The sequence below is a fragment of the Cibotium barometz genome, chromosome 33 (assembly GCF_041138505.1).
Source record: "Cibotium barometz isolate CiBa-2024 chromosome 33, ASM4113850v1, whole genome shotgun sequence".
NCBI classification, from domain to species: Eukaryota; Viridiplantae; Streptophyta; class Polypodiopsida; order Cyatheales; family Cibotiaceae; genus Cibotium; species Cibotium barometz.
Window position 1 is genome coordinate 45,366,161 of NC_141078.1, and position 25,040 is coordinate 45,391,200.

Genomic DNA, 25,040 nt, shown 5'->3' on the forward strand with positions numbered 1-25,040 from the left:
ATGATCATGATGGATTGGTCGCTGAGCACTTTATTCATGCGAGAGACATGCTGGCAAAGCTTCCAGCAGTGATGTTCAATCGTGCTATGTGTGAAGGCTTACCCGAGACTTGGAGTATGTCCACCATCGTGCCTATCTTCAAGTCAGGGGACCCTATGCAACCAGGGAATTATCGCACTATTATGATTGGTCACACACTAGCACGATTGTATGCATCCATTCTTGAGCAGCAGTTGAGTAGATGGGCACAGAGAGAGGGCATTCGAGTAGAGAGACAGGCAGGGTTCAGGAGAGGTTTCTCTACTCTTGACCACATCTTGACTCTGCGGGCCATTATTGAGGAGGGCAGGTCGCATGGGCGACAGATTTATTGTAGCTTTGTGGACTTCCGCAAAGCATTTGATACAGTGCCCAGAGACAGATTGATGAGGCGATTACACGAGATGGGGGTACCCACAGAGCTCATATGGGGGATTATGGCTTTATATAGATCAGTTGCAGGACAGGTACGCACCCCAGAGGGGGTCTCTACTTTGGTTCACTCCACTACAGGAGTGAAGCAAGGTTGCCCGTTATCTCCTTCATTGTTTGGTATGTATGTGGATGAGGCTTCTGACTACATTGAGAGATTGGGGGACAGAGGAGCCCAGCTAGCAGGTACATGGATCCCACTATTGTTATATGCTAATGATATTGTGTTGATCTCTGACTCCCCTGAGGGTATGCAGCGTCATCTGGATGCTTTACATGAGTTTGCACATGATAGTGGATTGTCTGTCAACCTTGGCAAAACCAAGGTTATGGTGTTTAACACCACGCCACAGTGGGTTAGGCGATCAGCTCCCACATTTACATATGGGCAAGAGATTGTGGAGTATACAGATGCATATACATATCTTGGGGCAGTATTCAGTGGGCCAGTGTTTTCGATGAGGAGAGCAACAGAGACTAGATTGACTAGAGCACATGCAGCCCTGGGTGGTTTGGAGAGGATGTGTTCGCAGGTTCAGTTTCAGGAACCTCGAACGAAACTTTGGCTTTTTGACACTCTAGTGACATCAGCTATGCTTTATGGAGTGCAGATATGGGGACCTTCAGTGTGCCATCACAGCGCAGGCGGGTGGAGAGGTATGGAGAGGCCTTTGGTATCTATGATTGCTAGGATTATTAGAGCCAAGGCCGTGGTACCTCATGAGATTATTCGAGCAGAGCTGGCGGCTGCCCCTCTGGTGATTGAGGCTCTTACGAGATCAGTCTCCTACATACATGGCTTGTGGAATCTCCCCCGAGACAGATATGCACGCCTCGCCCTTGAGTCCTCCCGACAGTTAGCTTTACAGGGAGACACGGCTTGTTGGTATGGACAGATGACATCTTGGTTCCAGGCACATGGTTTTAGCATGGACAGATTGCCTCCCTTCCAGTATTCTTTGGAGGCACCCTCTCTCACTCTCACACGGACAGAGATTACCAGACTCATCCGTCAGGATTTAGTTCAGCTGGACATTAGGAGGACATGGATACAGCCGATTGAGGAGCTGGGCACGAAGATGGCTTTCTACAGAGAGCATTTTCTTCAGCTCACAGTAGATGGTTCTGTGATCAGACCCAGTTACATGGATTTACACTTGTCTCATGCAGTACGATGTGCTATTGGTCAAATTCGCACATCCTCACACCAGCTTGAGATTGAGATTGGCCGATATAGAGGTATACCAGCTGAGGCCAGGATATGCCGAGTATGCCATGGGGAACCAGAGACAGAGCTGCATTATATATGCCATTGTACTGCATACTATGAGATACGTGGTCGTTTCCACTGTTTATTCAGAGAGGGTTTTGGACCACTTTCCAGAGTCATGGGGTACCAGGACCAAAGGTGTTTGGGATTGTTCTTGCTTGAGCTGCGGAGATATAGAGATAGCCTGCTTAGGCGCACAGAGAACCAGACTCATAGGCACATTACAGACTTCTTTAGTCCAACCATCACTGTGCCAGATGGACCCACAGCAGCAGCAGGACATGGATACCGCCCACACCAGCGGTACACTGATTGATCGTGCGATTGAGCTTGGGTGGTCCAGACGCCCACGACTACGGAGGAGGGCATCCCAGCATAGATGGAGGTTGCAGCGGCGGATTCGGATTATTCTTGCGAGACATGCGGGACACCCAGTCAGGGTGCTGACCACAGAGGATATTGAGGAGATCCGCCAGCGTCCGATGCAGCACATATTATGAGATGGAGGCACCTCCATAGTGTACCCCCCCGTCCCACATGATATTGTATCCCCTCAATGTACTCCACTCACCTCCATAGCGTACCTCACTATATTCACACCCTATAAGGGTTTCTATTTACCTTCCAGTTCCAGTTTCATTTTCTAGGTGCCAGTAGTATCATCTTTATTTTTCATTTTCTGGTTTTTTATCCAGACATTGTATCAGATCCACCATGATGTAACTTTTTGGTCTCATAGGTCATTATGGCCTTTTGAAGACGTTAATATAACATTTCATTTCATTTTAATTTCTCTCTCTCTCTCTCAACTTTCACCCTCTCTCATGGCATCTTCTTCACAAGCAACCTTTGGCTCCACACGTCGTGGTGGTGCTAGAAGAAGCGATGGTTGGTCATGGTGGGAAGAGGTTAATGCCAACCGCCCTGGAAGTGGAGGAGGTTAATGCCAACCGCCCTGGAAGTGGAGGAGGTTCACGCCCGTGATCTTGCAAGCTTTGCCCCTATAGGCAAACGAGTGGGTTCAGATGGGCCTGAGCTGCAACACTTGGCTATCTGCATTCTCAACCAAGGTGTAAGCTCCTCTTGTTTGGAGCAACTTTGAAGTTCTTACAGCCATATTGCATCAAAGAAGAGGAACCGCCTTGGTGTAGAAAAGGCCAATGATCTTGTCTTTGTAAGCGCAAACCTGCGAATGCTTTGCAAGGGTGCGACTGCAAAGGCAGATCCCTTTACTCAGTGGGAGATGGAGCAAGAGGAGGGAAATGAGCAGGTGGAGACACAAGAGAGCCCAGAGAACGATGCCACTACCTTTCAAACTAGTCATGTAGGCAGCCATGATCATGACGCCAATACTTCTCACGCTCTAGGCTCCGATTAAGCATTGCAGGCTCTATGATTTATCATTTAGCTATGTTTCATTGTTTTTACTTTTGAGTCTTGACTTAGCACTTTATGTGCATTGTAGACACTAGTCTTCTGTTATTTGATAGCGATCATCATTCCATGCTTATATATTGGTTTGAACTTTGTCAGTGTACTTATTAGCGCCTGTTCGGTGTTTGCGCCACGTATTGTACATTTAAAGTGATGCCTTGAAAGTTCAAAGTGTAATAACGTAAATGTTATTTTATTTAGTGTGCTTTGTAGTCAATAAATTGCATATTCCATATGCCGTCCCCGTCCCCGTTCCCTACCTTTTGCCGTTCCCCATCCCCATCCCCGTCCCCATTCCCGTTCCCCGTCCCATGTTACTATGGTGCCAGTGTGGGACCAGCCCTGCCTAATCTGTCAATGAAGCTCGAGGTCTCATCAATGTAGAGGCCAAAAAGAGTGGGTGATAGGGCAGCCCTGCTTCACCCCAATAGTGCTGGAAATCTCTTGTGATGTATCTCTTGGGGGGCTCTCACTCCTCCGGTGACGCACTCATAGAGGGCGATGATGCTCCAGAGTCCAAACCATATCAGATGGGACTCCTATCTCCTGTAGACGGTGTAAGAGGCGGGCTCAAGGTACAATATCAAAAGCTTTGCACAAATCCACAAAGCAGCAGTAAATCCTCTAATGTCGTGCTCTATCCTCCTCGATGATGGCACGGAGAGTGACAATGTGGTTAAGGGTAGAGTAGCTCCTTTAAAAGCCTGTTTGTCCTAAGGCTCTGCATCCCTGTATCTTTGCAAATGAAATGAGCTCCGTCTCTACCACCGATCTTTCAATGCCTGCTATTATTGGCAATGTCGTCAACAGCACCGCCATCTGGTGTCACTGCTCGCCGACAAACGCGCAACTTGCCTAGGTGATCACTGCAGCAACCTGGCACCCGGCATGGGGCATGTTGGCGCCGTCAACATCAACCTGGATCCTAGCGTGCTGTCAGATCTAAACTCCAACACTCGTGCTGCCTCCTTCCAACTGCTGCTCCTGGTGCCAGCGCCTTCGAAGTTCGAACTGCTCTGCACCACTCTGTTGACAGCCGACGACGCCTTCTTCGACTGTTGTTGTCGCAACCAACTGCAGCCTGTGACAGATCGTCACCAACAGCCAACTATACAGCCCGCCGATGATCGCCTGATTGCTTCCGCCTGTACCTCAATAGCCAATCGCCATCTCGTCCACATGTTGCTGTCCATATGGCTTGGACCAAGAGAGCAGACATGCTCATGCCACGCACATGGTGAGAGTATGAGGTTGGTGTGTCGAAGGCCTTCCGTATGGAGACACAAGCCTATGAAATTATGCAAGAGCCCTAGCCTTGGCTTTATGAATTTCATGACGCTCCTATAGAACAAGTCATCCAGGGGTATAACAAACCTATGAGTTAGTAAAACAAATGATTTCCTAGCCTAAGTTGAAGGCGTATGTTCTGGACTATGTGTTAAAGTGTCATCAATGTCAAATGAATAAGACTCAAGGGAGTTCTCCCAGGACCCAGACACGGAAAAGACAAATGACAGTTTGAAAATGGTCTTGCTCTGCATTTGCATGAGATGCTCTTTCAGAATTTTCTTCAGTGTTGAATGACTTAAGTTGAGATACAACCCGACAGATGAAGGGCTTGAGATTTTTGTGATTGACTTGTAGCTTCATGTGCTCATGAGAAGAATAAGTGTGTATCTTCTCGAGAGATTTCATTTGATTGTAGTGCATAGTTTATATGTAATGTTGTGCAAATAAGACTTTTGTACAAACAATATTGTTTGAGAACATAACAAAGAAGTGACAAAACTGTGGGTGACAGTTCCGACGTATAATCTTTACATTCCTATTTGGACACTATAATGCCAGCAAGATCGTCAATTTAGCTCACAAAGGTCTAACCAAGCTGTCTATACCCCCACCTTTCAGAATCAAATATGGTAGAGTCCTTGAGATCTGGCGGCTCTGGGAGACAAGCTACTCGGCCAACTTCAACACTATCTGCGTAGGCATATTTGTAGGACCTTCGTACATACTCGTCCACATCTAGACCTGCCCCTGTAAAACACAACAGCAATGAGCATAAAATTCAAAGTCATTCACAATATTTACCTGAAAGTTGTACGACGTTAAGCTACCAGATTTAAAGTGGCCTTCCAAACCTATGTTAAATTACCTCCTAAAGCCAAAAGTTCAAAGTTCCTCACCATCAAAAACCATTTTACAGATGAAAAGCATGTTGATAGCAAGAAATATGGCAGAGAGTCCAAAAAAAAGCCCAGATGCTGAGTATTGCTTTGACGTAGGTCTGCCCGCAGTCACATAAACTGCTGAAATCTCATATGCACAAAATAAAGATACAGCTACTAGGAGGAGCACAGCAACAGCACCTATTGTTAACAAATGTACCATGTCAGAATCTGCTAATTCATCACTGAAACTTGACATAAAAAATAACTTTTGAAGCCCTTCTTCAGCCCTCAAAAAAAGGAATACTAAAAGTGCATTAAGTATACATAAGAAAAATACCAATTTTATAAATCACCACGGCAGAAGCAGAATGCAGAACATGGGGTATTCACAAAACAGGTACCAAACCAAACACGGGCTTCCTACAAGGCCAGAGAAAACTTCTTTCACTCGTATCTAACTTAGAACACCATGGGACATCAACAAATGGAAAGACATGCCTGACAGCTGAACCCTTCATCCAAAACACACTTTTAGGGCAGACTTGTCATTTAACAGATGCTGGAGCTATTCAGTAGGTTAGGCCACAAATGTACACAGGCAGCTAAAATACTGGAACGAGACCAAAGCAGTGAAGTATAAGCCCAATAACATTACAGGAGCAATAAACAACCGTGTGTAGACAAGATATGGAAAATAATTTTCTACAAACAGAGTTTAGAAACATATCAGGGCTATCTTGCAAATGACTCTTACCAGAAAAAAAACCTTTTGCTATGAACCTACAAAGAAGTGCAAGTTCAAGGCACTCTCACCATCAAAGTGCAAAATGGAAAGAACTCAAAGTAACTTGTTTTGCAACTCACGTGAACTTTGCCACCGTGTTCTCCACCAGAGCATGATAGCATAGAAGGCAAGTAGTAACGATGTCCCAGGCAAGATGACAGCAAGACCAATTGTGTCATGCTCCAAGAGTACAACCAGCCTTATTCCCCATAGTATCAGCACCAAAAGTGGAGAGAGAACTAGACCCCATGCAATATATGACATAATTCCTGACACTATGCTTAGCAAATGAAGACGTTTTATACACATTGGCCATTCCCGCATGATGACATAACTGCAGCACACACATAATCCATTGTAAAAAAACATGCATCTTTCACAAAATTGAAATTATCACATACGAGCATTGCAAAAGAATCCTATCAAGCTAACAATAGAAAAAGTATAGAAACTAAACCAGGCTAACACTAAATGCAAACCCCATTGTCAAGATTTCTCCATCAGCTTGTTTTTTTTTAATTGTCACCAAATATGACAAAAGCTCCATAACATCTACATAGAAGCTTTGGAAATGGGGGATATCCAATATGAATTGTGACCGACACCCTACAGTGTCAAGGACCAAGAATCGGGACTTTGTCAAATGGAAACACACCCCATGAACCTTTGTGGATTCAGGGACTTACCATATGAACAAAGGCTTATGGCCATGTGAATTGGTTGGGCATTCACACTTTTATAATGTGGGTAGTCAGTTTATAAATGAGGCTAGACATTTTAATAATTGGGCACCCCATAATTTAAAGATATACATGTTCATCTAATGGATATGACAATTTATATGGTAGACAAAATCAATTTTGGGCTCAAGGACAAGGCAAGAAAGGGTCGTGGGGCAACATAACAGATGTCAATTTGCAATTTCTTATGGCTGAGCTTACTATTCTTGCAAAACCTTAGCCAAGATCAAAATTTATCAAAGAGGTGCCCATTTTTCATCGTCGCATCACCTCAAAGGGGTCGTTTTACATCTCCGCCTCCTCGTTCAACTTCACATAAGACCAGCGCACCTTTCCGCTACCTTGTTTAAACCATTTCGTACGGCCATACTGTACGCACTGCTAACCTCTATTGCTGCTGATTTCACCTATGTACCGACTGTACTGTATGTTTTAGGGTTTCTATACCTATTAAACCAGCTTGTGTCAGCATTTAGGACAGAAATAGCATAAGTATCATCATCTACAGCATCATTCTCGTCAGCTGTAGCATCAGCATATCAGCACATAAGCGTCATAAGCACCCTCAAGGAGGGCATGGGCCCTATTGGCGGCCTTCAAGTGGGTCCAGGCGGCAGGCAGGACAGCATCAGGCTGAAAGAGTGCACAATGCGGAAGCATACAAGCACTAGAGTGTGCTGAGAAAGAAAGAAAGAAATGTATATTAACGTCTACTAGAGGCCGAACTCGACCTATGAGACAAATCAATGTACAACTGTCAATGTCTTCTGGATGTCCAGAAAAAAAAAGGACAAAATGAAGGGGGTGTGATGGATGGAGCACTACTGCTAGAGGCTCACTATGCAACCTATATGCGTAGGGTATACAAGAATGCAATGCAGATCTGTCTAGCTCCAACCAGTACCGTAATGTGGGTGTAATATGTGATACATAGGCGATGGCGAGGCAAAAATACCTCGGAGCATGATCTCCGGGTGTGAGTGTAAGTGAGCTAGCCGCTCCTGGATATGGTGCTGATGTCAAGCCCGTATCTCTGTGATCTCCCTCTGATGTAGTCTGGGAGTCTGGTAGCCTGGTGCTCTCGGTCTCCGTCTGGCTCGGAGGTCCACAGCACGCTGAAGTGTAACCCCCTAGTGCAAGAGAGAAAGAGAGAAATATGAAGCAACTATGCTGAATATACTGCACTAAAACAGTCCCGAGCAAGAGACATAAAGGTCTCATAAGTGAGGGATACAGAGGAAGACTAGACTATGAAAAGTGAGGGAGGCAAGCCCACCTATAAATAGGTAAAGTAGGGCTGGCTGACTGGACAACTAGACCTGGCCGACTGGACAACATGAAGTTGGCCGACTGTCAGTCCACAACCAAGGGCCATGAAAAGGGACCAAAAGGGAACTCCAACCATCAGCAGAAACTAGGGATGAATGTGCTAACACCCCCTCTCAGCACCATATGCTGAACAAACTCCAAGAAGCCGAAGATGAGGAGCCAAGGAAGCCTGAGAAACCAGCCCGGCAAACAAATCTGCTGCATTCTTTGCCGAAGGACAATACTCCAAACACAAATCTCCAGCAAGAACCCGTTCAAGAACATAGTGATACTGAATCTCAATGTGTTTCGTACAAGCATGAAACACAGTGTTCTTGGCGATGGCAATGCAACTCTGATTGTCACACCAAAGAAGAGTAGATCCGGTAGGAAGAAAGCCAAGTTCCCCCAAAAATCTCCGCAACCAAATTGCCTCACATGCAGCATAGCAAACTGCACGATACTCCGCCTCTGTAGAGGAAAGCGCCACAGTAGGCTGCTTTTTACTGCTTCATGAAATGGCTCCTGACCCAAGTGAAAAAAACACAACCAGTGGTCGAACGCCGAGTATTTGCATCTCCAGCCCAATCTGAATCAGACCATCCAAGAAGAGTGCACCCTTGGCCATAGAAGATGCCAGAGTCCAAAGTACCACGCAAGTACCGAAGAACTCTGAGAGCACACCGCCAATACTGCTTACGAGGTTTGGATGTGAAAGAACTCAATAAGCTGACTGTGAAACAAATGTCCAATCGGGAGTAGGTCAACCAAACCAAATAACCGACGAGAACCCAATATTGTCCCTAATCAATGCCTAGAGAAGCATCAAGAAGAGAGAGCTTCTCACTAGTATCCATAGGTGAAGATACTAATCTGCATCTAGTCATCTGAAACCTGTCAAGTATCTCTTATGTATACTTATGTTGAGAGAAGAAAATACCCTTAGAGGTCTGCCAAATCTCAAAGCCAAGAAAATAATGCAAAAGGCCAAGATCCGGCATCTTAACTCTGACTCCAAAGCATCCATGACGGAACTGATCCTCACAGAATAAAAACCTGTAAAGATGAGGTCATCAACATAGACCACAATGATAACAATCAACCCCCTCTCAAGGAGGATATAAAGGTTCGAATCTGCATGAGAACAGCGTAGGCCAAGCTTTTGAAAGAACTCATCAATCCGTTGGTACCAAGCCCGCGGAGCCTGCTCCAGACCATACAAAGCTTTCTTCAACCAATACACCTGATCCTGTTTGCCTGGAACCTCAAATCCCAGCGGCTGATCAACATACACTTCTTGTGTAAGCTCTCCATTTAGGAAAGCAGACTTGACGTCCATCTGGAATACGGGCCATCTATGATGTCCTGCAAGAGTAAGAACGGTGCAAATGGTAGTCATCTGGGCCGTCGGAGCGAAGGTCTCATCGAAGTCGACTCTAAGGCACTGAGGATAACCCTTGGCAACCAACCTCACCTTGTGCTTGTCCAAGCTGCCATCAGCTCAGTACTTCGTTTTGAAGATCCAACGTACACCAATCACCTTACGCTGCTCGAACTCGCTAGAGAAGGAGCAGTCATCATCATCATCTGACTAAGAATCCACAGCTAGAGGTGTAACAAAAGCAAGGGGAGGAGAAGGAGGCAAAGGAAGAAGAAGCTCACCACCCCCCTCTGAAGATGTAGGAGTCTCGTCAAACACCAAATCATATAGCTCACAACAACTTTGCCGGCTTGCTGATCATATAAATGATATGCCTTGGACACAGAACTATATCCGAGAAAAGTCATGCGCTAAGACTAAGTCCAACTTAGAGTGATGCTCCTTAGGCACATGTGAACAACCAAATACCCGCAAATGAACAACAAAGGGCTTCTGTCATGTGCATGATTGCCCATGGACATATCCTGAAGCTAGTCCAGCAGGGGCAGCCAGAAAAAGATCAGTTAGAACCAGAATTTAGGAGCATGTTATGCTGTTTTGACTAGTGTGGACTTGGAGAAGGACATGGTTGACCTGTCGGATGCACAAGGGAACTGTCGGCTGCACCAATGGACTGTTGGCTGCAAGAGGACAGGTCGTAGCTGCGTTTGTGGAGAAATATGACCAGTCGGCCAGCACTCCAATGGTCCAAGAGGCCTATAAATAGGCGCATGTGCTCATTGATGGACTCATTCACTCCACTAGGGAGTGGGTCCAATATTAGGAAGATTTTGGGTGTTTACACCTTTTCAGGAAGGCAGCCCATGGCTGTAGATTTAGGGTACCTTTTTGTACCATATAAATATACTGAATTTCCAACTCTCTCTCTCTCTCTCTCTCTCTCTCCCTTCTGTCTGAGTTTTCACATCAGCATGTTCTAAGTGGTGTTTAGGGCTGAAAGAAGACTCTCAGAGCTTCCGCGTGTTACATTGGTATCAGAGCATCAAGCTCAGCAAGGTTAAACGCTGATTCAGTCCCATATGATGGTGTACAAGTCCAAGGTACAAGAAAGTGCACGGATACGACACCCAAGGCAAGGAACACAAGATCGGGAAGAGCTCCCAGGAGGTTTGTTGGTGGTGTTCCACAAAGCCAGAGGGGATGGTAGTCCTATGAGCCAGATAGGTTTTCGGGCAACGGTCCCAAGGGAGGATTATCCTCCAAGGGGTGGAGTGAGAGTGCCAGACTCATTTCTCAGGAATGAAGACCAAGACAGTGTTCAGAGTCAGGGCAGGAACAGATTGGAGACTAGATGGAACAGATGCATGATATTATTTAGAGTCAGAGTGGTTTTGGAGACCGGGCCGAGTTTTCAGTGAAAAGGGTTGCCGAAGACGGATGGATGACAGAGGGATTCAGGGAACAGAATGGGATGATGACAGTCATCCAAGAACAGGTTGGAATCCCGTCATCAAGTTTAGCAGAGGGGGGATTTCATTTGTATGATTGCCAATGGACATATCCTGAAGCTAGTCCAGAAGGGGCAGCCAAAAAAAGATCAGTTAGAACCAGAATTTAGGAGCATGTTATGCTGTTTTGACTAGTGTGGACTTGGATAAGGACATGGTTGACCTGTCGGATGAACAAGGGAACTGTCGGCTACACCAATGGACTGTCGGCTACAAGAGGGCAGATCGTAGCTGTGTTTGTGGAGAAATATGACCAATCGGTTGGCCGACCAGCAGTCGAGGGCCAACACTCCAATGGTCCAAGATGCCTATAAATAGGCGCATGTGCTCATTGATGGACTCATTCCCTCCACTAGGGAGTGGGTCCAGTATTAGGAAGATTTTGGGTGTTTACACCTTTTCAGGAAGGCAGGCATGGCTGTAGATTTAGGGTACCTTTTTGTACCATATGAATATACTGAATTTCTAGCTATCTCTCTCTGTCTGCGTTTTTGCATCAGCATGTTCTAAGTGGTGTTTAGGGCTGAAAGAAGACTCTCAGAGCTTCCGCGTGTTACAGCTTCTCACCATGGAAAGCCTCATATGGAGTTTTATCTGGAAGAGCAGCAGTAAGAGACCTGTTCTGAATATAGGCAGCATTAGAAGCCGCCTCAGCCCCAGAAATGTCGAGGTAATGAAGAATGCTCAAGCATAGCACAGGCCATCTCCATGATGGTCCTATTCTTCCTCTCTGCAACTCCATTCTGTGATGGAGTATATGCTGTAGTAAGCTATCTCTAAATGCCATGATCCTTGCAATATTGCTGAAACTCTTGGGATGTAAACTCACCCCCTCTGTCGGTCCTGAGAACCTTGACCGAAGAACCGGTCTCTTTTTCCACCTCAACCCTCCAATCACAAAAGTGGTGAAAAGCCTCATCCTTGGACTTCAAAAAGAAGACCCAAGTATATCTGGAGAAGTCATCCATCATCACAAGCATGTACAACGCCTTACTCAAGACGCGGTACTCATAGGACCACATAAGTCTACATGAACAAGAGCAAGTGATGTCAAAGATCTGTATCTCGCCTCCTTCGGAAAGGCGGCTCAATGTTACTTCCCTTGTAAACAAGAGAAACAAACAGAAGATGGAGCCTTGATGGTTGGTAAACCCTCAACCAACCCATCCTTTGAAGCTCGCTGTAGAAGCTAATAGCTCAAATGGCCAAACCGAGCATGCCAAAGAGCTGAAGAAGAACCAGTAGAAAGCAAACAAGCACAGCCCACAACCAAGGGCCATGAAAAGGGACCAAAAGGGAACTCCAACCATGAGCAGAAACTAGGGATGAATGTGCTAACACAGGCAATGGTCAGCAAGTGTGGGCAAGCATAGAAAGAAGCGCATCGTTTTTTAGGATTTTATTCATGAGCTTTTGTCCAGTGCAGGCTAACTGCAACATATGCTAGCCGACCAACACCTCAAGCATCATATATAAGAAGAAGGCATAAATCAACATGATCATCAGTGCAAACATTTGTACAAAATAGTACCTTTTTTATAGGAATATTGGGTCCCAATTAGCCACTGAAGGCCAACCCCCCCCCGCCCGCGCGCGCAAGCAGGAGAATGTTGTACAATGCTTGAGGAAACAACCGATATGACTAACGAGGAAGACCGTACATCGGCTGAGTATCCACCAATCCGAGGCACTGCAAAAGACTCTTCGGGCCACTTATGCAAGTCCAGATAGCTGTAGGACTGCACATATGCTTTGCTGAATTACTGAATGATGAATGAGGAATTATGTGACTCCTTATATATGGCTTTAGGCTGCTGGTCGGCCAGTTCTTATGCTGTCAGCCAGTTCATCTAGACAAAATAAATCAGCATTAAATGCTGTGCAGCCAGCATTTAATGCTGCACACAATCTACAGCCCATTTCTACTGTTGGCCGACTGCACCACAACCTGTCCTGCTGACCAACAAGGTCCATAAGGCCACCCCATGCTGTTGGCTGCTTCTAGAAGAGGTTCAAGGCTATAAACAGCCCTTAACCTGGCTGTTCATTGGAGCACCAGCCATTGGCTGGTCATCTTGACCAGATATGCTATTACATGCTTCTAGTGTAAGACCTAGGCTAAGGCTGACTGCTACATGCACTATTTGATGAATTCTCCAGGTGGGTCAAGAGGACTGACTCTCAACTCACCTCTATGGCTAATAATCCTATAAAAAAGGTACTATTCTGTACAAATGTTTGCACTGATGATCATGCTGATTTATGCCTTCTTATATATGATGCTTGAGGTGCTGGTCGGCCAGCATGAACATCATTAATCCCTGATCAGTTAAGTCAACATTTAAGACAGCAATAGCATAAGTATCATCATCTACAACATCATCCTCATCATCAGCAGCCACATCATCATCATCATCATCAGCACCACCACCACCACATAAGCATCATAAGCATCATAAACAAGGGCATGGGCCTTGTCGGCAACCATTAAAGGCTGTATTACAGCAGTCGGCAGCCTTCAAGCGGGTCCAGGCAGCAGGCAGGACAACATCAAGCAATGGTTGACGCAAGTGTGGACAAGCATAGAAAGAAGCGCATCATTTTTTAGGATTTTATTCATGAGCTTTTGTCCACAGCAGGTCGACTGCACCATATGCTGGCCGACCAGCACCTCAAGCATCGTATATAAGAAGAAGGCATAAATCAGCATAGTCATCAAGTCATTTCCATCATTTATAAGTCTAGTCATCAATTAGCTTGTAGAAAGGGGCCAGAAGGTCACCCCTATGGGGCTGACCAAGGCCCAAGCATGTACATAAAATCAGTCACCTTTTTGTACCATATTAATAAAGAAAGACCCTGACACCAATCCCTCTTCTTCTCTCTCCTCTATCTTAATCATGTTTAAATCAGCATCTTGTTCTTAATCAAGCTTAGGGCTGTGGATCAGTACAGCAAGGCTTCCGCACATGCAACGCTGAGAGAAGGGGGGAGGGGAGATTTGTATGCACGTGTGCAGATGAATTGTCCTGAGAATCCCTATTTTGGAAGAAGAATGTCACATGCACGCCCGTGCCATGGCTAACCCTATGCAAGAACAGTCTTAAATCCCTGATTTAGTTCAGCATTTAGCCTTAGTAAGTATCAGCATCAGCGTTAGAATCATCAGCATCAATATTAGAACCAACATCATCACCATCAACAGCATCCACATCATCTTCATCCCAAGGACAACATGGGCCTTGTCAGCAGCCAGCATAAACCAGTCGGCAGCTAATCTCTCTTCTTCTCTCTTCTTTATCTTAATCATGTGCTGAATTAGCTTCAATGTTCTTAATCAGGCTTAGGGTTGTGAATCAGTACAGCAAGGCTCCCGCACATGCAACATTGGTATCAGAGCATTCAAGCTCTGCCCACTAAGCTATGTCCCAAGGAAGGTGCACAGTTCCAACAGGAAGGATGCAGCAGGGTAGCAGATGGAATGGTCTACAACAACAAGAGAAGATAGAGGAAGCAGACCCTGAGGGTAGGTACGCAGACCCAATACCTCAGTAAGCCCTCAAATCAGTTCCAAAGGCCTACCAACAGGCATGGTCAGTTTCGGCAGGTGACCCACCACTGTGTCAAGGTTAAGGGAAAAGAAGGCATGGGGACCATAGTAGTTAGGGGGTTGTTTGAAACGGGTTTCCTAAAAGTTTCAAACGGGTTTCGTAAAATCAGCCTAAAGTTTCCTACAAGTTTCCTACCTACAGGTTTTTGCATGTACAAAATTTCAAATATATACTATATAAAATATGTAAAAATAACACTAAATGCATAGAATACATGGAAACACCAATTTGAAGCCTACAGTCTTTGAATCACAAATAACAAAAGAGTTGCACAAATTTCGATGTTAGATTTGGGAGAAGAAAAAAAAGTCAAAAAAATTGCTTGAAAAAAACGCGTTTTCTACAAGGAAACGTTTCCAAGTTTCCTTCCCTGTAGGAAACGCGTTTCCTAACTACTATGATGGGGACAACAGTGAACAGGTGCTCAGTTCTTCACCAAAGACTTGGAAGTGGAGATCAAGAGTGAAGGTGTTCAGACTAAAAATATCAGTCAGTTAAAGTCAAAGTCAGTAAGCAGTAGCATTTCAAGGTCAAGTCCAAGGAGGAAGGATGACAAAGTGTCCACCCCGTCATCAAGTTTAGAAGAAGGGAATGTCACGGGCATGCCCGTGCCATGGCCAACCCTGTGCAGGAATAGTCTTAAATCCTTGATTTAGTCAAGCGTTTAGCCTCAGTATGTATCAGCATCAGCATTAGAATCATCAGTATCAGTGTTAGAACCAACATCATCATCAGCGGCATCCACATCATCTTCATCCCAAGGAGGGCATGGGCCCTGTCGGCAGGCAGCATTGAGGTTCCAACATGCAGGCAACAGTATCTAGGTGAAGGCCACTTGGTATGGGGGAGGCAGTACACAAAACGCAGCAATAAAAGCATTAAAAACAGTATTTTCCCACAGCCAGACCTGGCCAATAACACTGTCTACTGGCCGACTGCACCCTCAGCATACTATATAAGCTTCCCATCATTTCAGGCACAAAGCAAGTCATTAGTTCAGTTCATAAAATCATCATCCAGTCATAGCATTCATGTAGAAGGACTAAGGGTCAACCCTCATGGGCGGACCATAAGCCTCAGCCATGTACAAGCATAAGCCATCTTTTTGTACCATATGAAAAAAGAAAACCTGACACCTAATCTCTTTGTTCTTCTCTCCTCTGGAGTCTATGTCTTAATCATGTGGTTAATTAGCATCAATGTTCTTAATCAGGCATAGGGCTGTGGATCAATACAGCAAGGCTTCCGCGCATGCAACAAAGAAAAACCCTAGTTTCTCTCGGATTTGTCAGGGCTGCAGCGGATGCCTCTGATTATATGGTGCAACCACATGGGCTGTAGTGCTGCAGCCAGGCGTGTGTACAAGAGCGATCATGTACAGGTTCCATGCGGTGCAGCAGGCGACTGTTCTGTGCAAGAGAGTGTGCAGGTGTGCAGCCAGCAGATGATGCGCAGGCTGGGCAGCTCTGTAGCAGCCAGATATGAGATGCACAGAAGGGCAGCCCTACAATAGCAGGCTGTATTGGGCCTGGAACAAGCTGTACGGAGCCTGAAAACAGGCCGTACAGAACCTGTAACAGGGCTTACAGGGCCGAGCTGGCGGGCTGTTTACAAGGAAAAGCACACTTTAAATACATCTATAGCGTCACCAATTGGCTGACCATTTGGTCCATCTCCAGATTTGTGTCTCGTTCACTTGAGGCCAGGCCGGTGTCTCATGTGAAGGGGCCAGTATTTTTGAATAACATGGACGGGAGCCAGACTGGTGCCACCCGTGTGTGAGCAGGATGGTGTCCTATGGACGGGAGCCAAACTGGTGCCACCCGTGTATGACCTGGACTGTGTTCTATCCATGGGATTGTCACGCCATGGAAGAGCCAGTATTTATGCCGTGTCTTGCCTATGGGATTGTCCCTCCATAGGGAGGCTCGTGCCTGGATCTGTCTTACCTATGGGACTGTCACTCCATAGGAAGACCGGGATTTATGTTTTTTGTCATGCCATCATTGTGCCCGACAGAAATGTTTAGTACTTGTTCCATGAACGGGAGATATGTCCATGATACTATTTGCATGGGACGGGGGGAACGGACCCTAGGGACGGGGAGCGCGTGGGACGTCGGCGGGACGGCAAAACGAGGACGGAATCTGACAGTGAAGCGGGGACGCCGGGAACGTCCCGGGAACGCCGTTCCCTGACCGTACGGGGACAGTCAAACAGACCGTTGGAGGTTTTTTTGACCGTTTTGGGGCACAAACGGCTGTCTGTCTTGACCGTTTGGCCCTTGCGCCACTCCTCCAAAGCTTCTCTCTCCCACATGGCTCCCCTCTTCTTCTATATAAGAGGCCTCTACCTCCATGCTCTCCTCAAGCCCTCTCCTCTCCAAGCTCTCCCTCTCCAAGACCCAAGGCTCAAGCTCTCCCTCTCCAAGCTCTCCTTCTCCAAGCTCACCCTCTCCAACCTCTCCAAGCTCACCCTCTCCAAGCTCTCCTTCTCCAACATCCAAGCTCTCCCTCTCCAAGCTCACCCTCTTCAAGCTCTCCTTCTCCAACATCCAAGCTCTCCCTCTCCAAGCTCACCCTCTCCATGCTCTCCTTCTCCAACATCTCCATCCCGATTCTCCGTCTTGACTCTTTCTCAAGCTCTACCATCCATCTCAAGCTCTACTCTATCACTATGGCATCCTCTTCTCAAACCCCTTCCTCTATTCAACCCGGGTCCGCCGCCGCCTCCACCACTTCAACACCCGCTCCATCACGAAGAAGGAGGCCCGCCTTACATCGATGGAGTTGGTGGGATGAGGTACAGAGTGCTTGCAATATGGTCAAGGGGTGGTTCAAGACCATGGGTATGTAAGCTTTGCGGCTACAAGCGAACCGGCGGTGCCCACAAAGTGCGTGCTCACTTCTTGCATGAGCCCGGCAACGAAGTGCAATTTTGCAAGGAGGTTTCGGCCGAGAAGAAGAAGGAGCTCCTTGAAAAGCTTGTGGTTTATGAGGCGGCCGAGTTGGCAAAACGCAATCCTCAAGTGGCCATCGACCCCACATCCTTTGTGAGGACATCAACGCCGCATGTACCTCGTTCATCAAGAGAGGCATCCGCTTCCCGAGGACGCCAAAGTACTCTTGATGAGAATTGGAATCCTCAATTGAAAGAGGAGGTGGACATGGCGGTGGCACGATTCTTCTTTCATGACCACATAGCATTTCGGGCGGCACGGTAAGTCCTTGGCACTATGCATATGTATTATTATTTAATATTTATACTATTATGTATTATGCGTTTATACTTTAGGCCATAGGGTTGCTCATGTACTATTCAAATATCATGCTCTAAAGACTAAAAGACTAAATGATGGTAAAAATCTGAATTTTGTTTGTGTTTTGCATATGGTGTTTTGGATAGATCTCCATACTTTCGGGCCATGTGCAAATTGATAGCGGAGTATGGACCCTCTTATGTTCCCCCCTCTTCGGAGACCATCCACACCTCTCTCCTTGAGAAGGAGAAGGCAAGCGTGGAGGTGGCGGCTAACCACATGAAAGAGCAATGGGCTGAAAATGGTGTTACCCTCGTCGTTGATGGGTGGAGTGACACTAGAAAGCGCTCCATCCATGGAGTTGTTGCCTACTCACGAGGGGAGACATGCTTTGTCGACTCCCATGATGCTTCCGAGACGAGGAAGAGTGCCGAGATACTTGCTGCGGAGTGGGCAACAACACGAGACGGTGGGGGCGGAGAATGTCATTGCCATATGTGCGGATGGAGAACCAGCAAATAGGGCGGCGGGGACAATTCTCCAAGCAACTTATCCTCGCATCACCGTGTGCTTTTGCATGGCCCATTGCCTCAACAACCTTATCAAAGACATAGGGGCCTTGGAGGTTGCACCTGTCATTGAGGGTGCCAACAAAATAGTGACCTTTGTCCTCAACCATCAAAGGGTGCAGCACGAGTTTTCCAAGAAGTCCCTGACGCTACAAGAAACAAGAGGATGCGACCAAAGCCCGAATGGAGAGCGTAGGAAGCTCTCAGTTTTTTTTGTCGTCTATGGAGACCTAATGAGGTCTACTTATGTCTTAATTCAGACATTTGTTGATCCTGAGTTTCAAGGCAAAGGGCAACACAAGGACAAAGAGGTGAGCAAAGGCCTTCGACAAACCTTGGATCGCCTTTACACTAGTGAGGAGGTCACCGCACAATCAAGGACCAATTGCAGATTTATAGAGAGAAGCGGGGGGCTTTTGGTTTGGCAGATGCACAGGCGGACCACTTCAAGATAGGGTCTGCACTTTGGTGGGAGGATTATGGTGCGGAAACTCCAAAGTTGTAGGAATTTGTTGTGCGCGTACTCTCGCAGGCTTGCAGTAGCAGTTGCCTAGAGCAACTCTGGTCAGTTTATAGCCACATTGCCTCTAAGAAGAGGAACCGCCTTGGTGTACAGCGCGCAAATGATTTGGTATTTGTCAGTGCCAACTTGCGAATGCTTTGCAAGGGCTTGACAAAGAAGGCAGATCCTTTCACCGAATGGGAGCAGGCACAGCAGGACCCACGTCTCTCTGATCAGCAGAGGGCCGAGATTTTAGAGGAGCTTGAGATTGTGCCTGAGGCATTGTCCCCCCCACCTCCCCCTCCCCCTCCACTTGAGGACCAGCCTATGGAGGACTTCACTGAGGAGGTCACGACTGATCTTCACCCTTTTCAGCCTCTTGCCTAGTCTCGAGTCTAGAGTCTCGAGTCTCGACTATTGCCCCACTTTTTTGCTAGCAATCTTGTATCTTGGCACTTAGTCATTTTGCCTTGAGTGTACACCCTCCTTGGGCCTTTCATTATGCCATTTGGCATTTTTGTTTAGATTGTACACTCACTTTTGTTTATCACGCCATCGGCGCCCCATTATAGTTTTTTGCTAATACGACTATGCATTTCTCCTCTTTTTGGTGCAATTTTGTGCTTCATGTCTTGGTTTCTAAGTGTAAATCAAGTGTGTTAAAAAAATTTGCAAAAGAACAATCGTTTTCAGATTGCCGTTTTTTTCACCGTCCCCGGGACGGCCTTTTGCCCCGTCCTCGTCCCGTTCCCCGTCCCATGTTTCTATGCTTTGCACATGCATTCATGTTTTGCATGTTTGGAACTGTTTTCGCATGACTTGCATTCTTGTGTTTGCTTGTTTGACGTGCCAGTTACTGAGCAGGGACGCCTGCCAGTGAATCGTGAAGTTTGCTCTGTCTTCTGACGAGTTTTATTGCGTGTGAATAGGTGGTAAGTGTATTGCATTATGTCAAGGAAGTATGCAGGAGAAAATTGTGCCTACTTGGACTTGATTCATGCATACTCTCTACATGCAAGAACCAACGCTATGTGCAAGACTTGGCTGCATGAAAACCTAATGCAAACACTATGAGAACCTAGCTGCTAGCAAACCCTAATGAACATATAAAAATGCTTAGAAACAACTCACGCAAAGCACTAGCAAAAGGTTGACCCAAAGCTCTCAAACCAATGTTACATGACTGTGGAAGAAGCTAAGCATGAGTAACGCTAAAAACCATAGGCTCGTTAAGAACCATAACCACAAGATAAATTGCAAATACACAATAGACGACAAGGCAAAATTATTGTATCTTGCCAAAACATATGTTTAATCATGTCACAAATCCAAACTCATATCTGGCTTTGCATAAGTATGCAAAGCACTGACAAGATTGTTTGGTATTTCGGAGCTTCATGTCCCATCTTGTGTGTGTGACAATTCTATGTGTATAATCTTTTCATATGTATGTGTGTATGTGAACACCTACTTAGGTGTGAACACCCCCTCATATGTAGATAAGATAAGTGTGCCACATGTCATTAGAGTGTGTCCTATGTATGTGTCAAAAGATGAGGCTACCCTAATTTCTACCAATAGTATCAGAGCTAGCTAACTTGCGCTGACCTTTGCATCTGCACACTATCCGACACCTCACCAGTCTTTAGCGCTCTGCCATCGTGAGTCTATTTGTTGAGCAAAGCTTCCGCCAGCATTTCGTCAAAATCGCCAGCACCCCTTCACGCCTCAATTGATGTGCGCCAATTCTGTTGACGTCCCACCAATCCCACGTCGAGCTACTCTCGCCCACCTTCCATCGCCTTCAATGCTGCTCACTCAGCAACATCAACAACTACCTCGTGCCGCCTCCGTCTTGCGCTGGCCGACTCGTGCTGCAACACCTTCTCTACAGCCATTGTCTCAACCGCCACGTGTGTCTTCCATCCGCCAATTGCGCGCCACTATCTACCCCCTACAAGCTGAGCGCAATCCGCCATCATAGCCACTTCTGTCACTTCAACTTGTGTCACCTACACAACGCAGCCAACGCCACTCCTCCCCTTGCACATGTGCCTCCCATTCACCTTCAGCAACTCCCACCCCATTGCCGCCGAATCAATTTGGGGCCTTTTCAAAAATCAAGTGAAATTGACTAATTAAAGCTTCTAAAATCTCTAAAATTTGGGGCTTTTCTTTAGTGTGGTGAAAATCACTTAATTAGAGTGATTTTACTTCATTAAAATTTTGGGCTTTTCAATTTGGAAGCCTATCACATTGATTGAAGTTCCCACAACTCCATGGAGGGTGCTTTGGCACTAGCCTAGAAGCGTCGCCGCCGCAAGAAATCAACATCTTCACTAGCATGCTCGAAAAAAGGGGGGTTTAAAATCCCCATCATTATTTCTATTTTGTATTTATGTGTGCGAGTATAATGGGTACTTTGCCTGGGTTGTCCCCTAAAATGAGATGTAATAAATGTTCAATGTATGTGTCAATGTTTATGTTTTTGTACCACCTCTTATCTGCAATCCCTGTTAGGAGCTAAGGGCGGGTGACGAAGAGCTAGCCTTGCTCTGCCAGTCACTTGTTGATTGGAGGATTAGCATGGCACAGGAGGTGCACATGGCTAGATCGCTCCTTTACAACATGTGATGGAGTTAGAAGGTAGCTACTTTCTTTGCGTGTTGAGTCTCACCACTCTCTCTGAATGGGGGTTTGTTGTGAGTATTTTGGGATCCCGTGAAACCACCATAAAGGTGGGGGATGAGGGGAGACCAATGGGCATTTAGCCCTATATAGAGGGGTCAAGTTGACCCCAACCCACTATGTGGGATAATACACTGCCACATGGCAATGTGAGGAGTAAGAGGGCAAGAATTCATTCCAACACCCCTCCCCTAGATGCTAAGGTAGATGTCGAGCAAGAGCTGACGAGGCTCTGATACCATGAAAGAACGCAAAATAGTGGACCACGTGCAAGCAAAAGGGGTAGCACGCGGATGGGGGCCAGCAACTGTACCCCCCCCCCCCCCCCCGCACACACGCCCAAAGATCCCATGAAACCACCATAAAGGTGGGAGATGAGGGGAGACCAATGGGCATTTAGCAGCTAGCCCTATATAGAGGGGTCAAGTTGACCGCAACCCACTGTGTGGTATACACTGCCACATGGCAGCGTGAGGAACACGAGGGCAAGAATTCATTCCAACATTATAGAGTATGTCCATACATTTGCATCTTGCTCAAGGCATCACGTCACACTGCACCTCCCATCTCTTGTAAACTAAATTGGCAAACAAGCTTAATGAAGCAACCAAAAGGCTTCCGCATTCTTCCAATTTATGGAGCTTGCTATAGGGTGCTACATACCTCTCTCCTAGTCATTATAAATTCTTGCCCAAGAACTTGCTAATCGTTATGATTTGAGCATGAGCGTACTGACTGTTGAGTGTATTTTTTAATATCCATTACTTTCCGCTTTAAGAAGCTACCACACTTGGCCCATGCATCTCATTTGTCTTTGCCATGCTAAATTCAATTGTATTGATACCCTTTCTTCCTTTTAACTCACTGGACACTCATACATGAGCTAGACAAATAGACATCTTTAACCAGCATCCTAAGTGATCAGGAACTAGTAGCGTTCAAGGCTCCAACCAACAGATATACAAGGCCCATAATCAGTTTTTCATGTAAACTTGCATGGTAGCCATCGGTTTGTACTAACAAAGTTTGGGGTGGCTCCATTGGTCATAGACGCCTTCTTCCAAACCATCGCTTATATCCAGCATGTATCTCAATCAGGTTCGCCCCTCTCGAGACTGGTACTAGAGTCCTCTATGCAATTACATCAGGAGAGGGAGAGGGAGAGGGAGCAAGGAAGGCTGGCTGGACTACCCTCCTCCTCATCAGAACTATCACCATCATTATCCTCGCCAACATGGTACTCCGAGGTAGTTGAGTGGTTTGATGCACACGGCCTCCAGATGGATCGTCTCCCCCATTTTCACTGTAGTTTGGATTCTCCATTCTTGGACCCCTCATGGCAGGAGATCAACCAAATTATCTAGTTGGATTACATAGGACATGAGAGTCCTTTTCCTCAGAGCTTGGCACGAAATCCCAATTTTCCCAAAACCACTTCCTAAGAGCTTTGAGGAATGGATTCATTGAGATCCTGAGAGACATACAAGTACATATGTCACATGCCATGCACATCATAATTGGCCAACTCAAACTATATCCTCACCACCTCATAATCAAGACTGGCAAAGATGATGATGCCTCATCGGAGGATCGGATATGCAAGAGTATGCACCACACGACAGGTGGAAGATGAGGCGCACTACATGCTTAGATGCCCGGCCTACTATGAGATATGGGGTAGATTCCATTGCCTCTTTCGAGAGCTTTGCTCCACTTGCACAGGTCATGTAGTATGATGATCAAAGATGCATGGGCATGTATTTATTGGAGCTAAAACGTCATAGGAATGTGGTACCAAGACTGAAGAAATCTCTAAGAAGTATTGTGTCGGGTCTGCCCTCTCTTGGCCATCAGATCACTACTGGCTTAGGGGCATTACCATTAGTTGATCATGGCTAGTTTACGTTATGCACATGGTCATATGTTGATATCACATGTACTAGTGATAGTTGTTTTTCATTTTCTTTCAGTTACTTTTTCCATGTCTCAGTATACCCATGGTATCATCGTATCACTTATGGTCTCATAGACCCTTGGGGCCTGTAGACGTTTCTCTCTCTCTCTCTCTCTCTCTCTCTCTCTCTCTCTCTCTCTCTCTCTCTCAACATCAGACATGAGAGGTGAAATATGTAGCAATTTATGAGAACTAGCAAACCTGTACAGTCGCCATGGTCTCCAGTTCACTACGCAGAGAATTGCCACAGAAAAAATACTGAACACAGAGAAGGCTGTGCCATACAAAGCACATGTTATTATGAGCTCGTGCCAGTCCATTGCAGCGAATCCGTAGCTTCATTCACCCTCTCTCCGAAACACTAGACCGTAAAGATCGAAACTTTTTGCAAAGTTCCCACGAGGAAACACTGAGCTTCCGGCGGGTGGACATTGCATTCAAACTGAGCTCGGCCGCCTGCAAGTGGATCATCCCGCTAGGGAGAGAACGAGAAAGAGACCGTCATCTTCCTTGTAGCTCGCGGCCCTGTAAACCTCCTAGCGGCTAGTTAGGTTGGGAGTTCTGCCTCCAAATTCATATGGATTTGAGCTGCGCTGCTCCCAACTCCCTCCTCCAAGGAGCAATGCGATCCACGTCTAAGGATGACCTGATGGTTTCTCAGAGTCCCGATGTAAAAAGAAAAACTGAGCAGATCCCTCGCCCTTCATCAAACCCGTTTAAGCGAGCAGCGGCGTCTCCTCACCAGAGATTTCCAGGCGGGGGGGCAAGGGGAGAGGAGCTTCGGAAGCACTTCGAAGAGGAAGAGAGGAGGGAGAAAATGCCCGCAAAGGGTGTCCAAGGGGGGAGTTGCAGATCTGAATAGAAGAAGACTCGGAAAAGAGAGAGAGAGAGAGAGGGGCGATGGCGATGGCGATGGCGATGGCGATGGCGATGGCGATGACGATAACGAGCTTACCACTCGGAACTCCGCAGAATTTTCACGCTCAAAATGAAGTCCTCGGCCTCCTCTAGCGTAGGAGGTGGTAAGGAAGGAAGTGAAGGGTAGAGCGAGATAAAGGAAAATCAGTAGCAAGATACAGTTGCTCTGAAAGAGTGCTTGTTTGAGAGAGACGACCCCTCCGCCGATAACTTTGACGCCGCCGTCAACTCTTGCCGTTACTCGCACATGCTTTTCTTTTGAAATTCCTTAGAGCTCATATCATCCATTCAACTTGAAAGAATAGCATCAACACTGTAAGTGAATGCAATGCAATGGCCTATTATGGTGTATGTTGTGTTGTGTCTATGAAATGTTGGTAGCTTCACTTAGCTAACTCTATATGCATGTTTCTACGAGCAACAATCTTTCTAGAGGGCTATTTGCACTCTGGTTATCTAGATTCACTTCCTA

At 46.3% G+C, this 25,040-nt stretch overlaps 1 protein-coding gene across 6 annotated transcripts in view; it reads right to left on the reverse strand.

Annotated features, from left to right (window-relative positions):
• Positions 1-24,720, reverse strand: part of LOC147619639 (calpain-type cysteine protease DEK1-like) — an 85,835-nt gene extending 61,115 nt beyond the window's left edge. For all 6 annotated transcript variants that reach the window (XM_086773312.1, XM_086773313.1, XM_086773315.1 and 3 more), the window contains exons 1-4: positions 23,852-24,720; positions 6,211-6,464; positions 5,362-5,544; positions 5,077-5,212 (exon numbers count right to left, since the gene is read on the reverse strand). In XM_086773312.1, coding sequence (XP_086629438.1) covers positions 5,077-5,212; positions 5,362-5,544; positions 6,211-6,464; positions 23,852-23,970 — 692 coding nt within the window. In that variant the 5' untranslated portion in view covers positions 23,971-24,720. The remainder of the gene's footprint in view (positions 1-5,076; positions 5,213-5,361; positions 5,545-6,210; positions 6,465-23,851) is intronic.
• Positions 24,721-25,040: the final 320 nt, after the last annotated feature.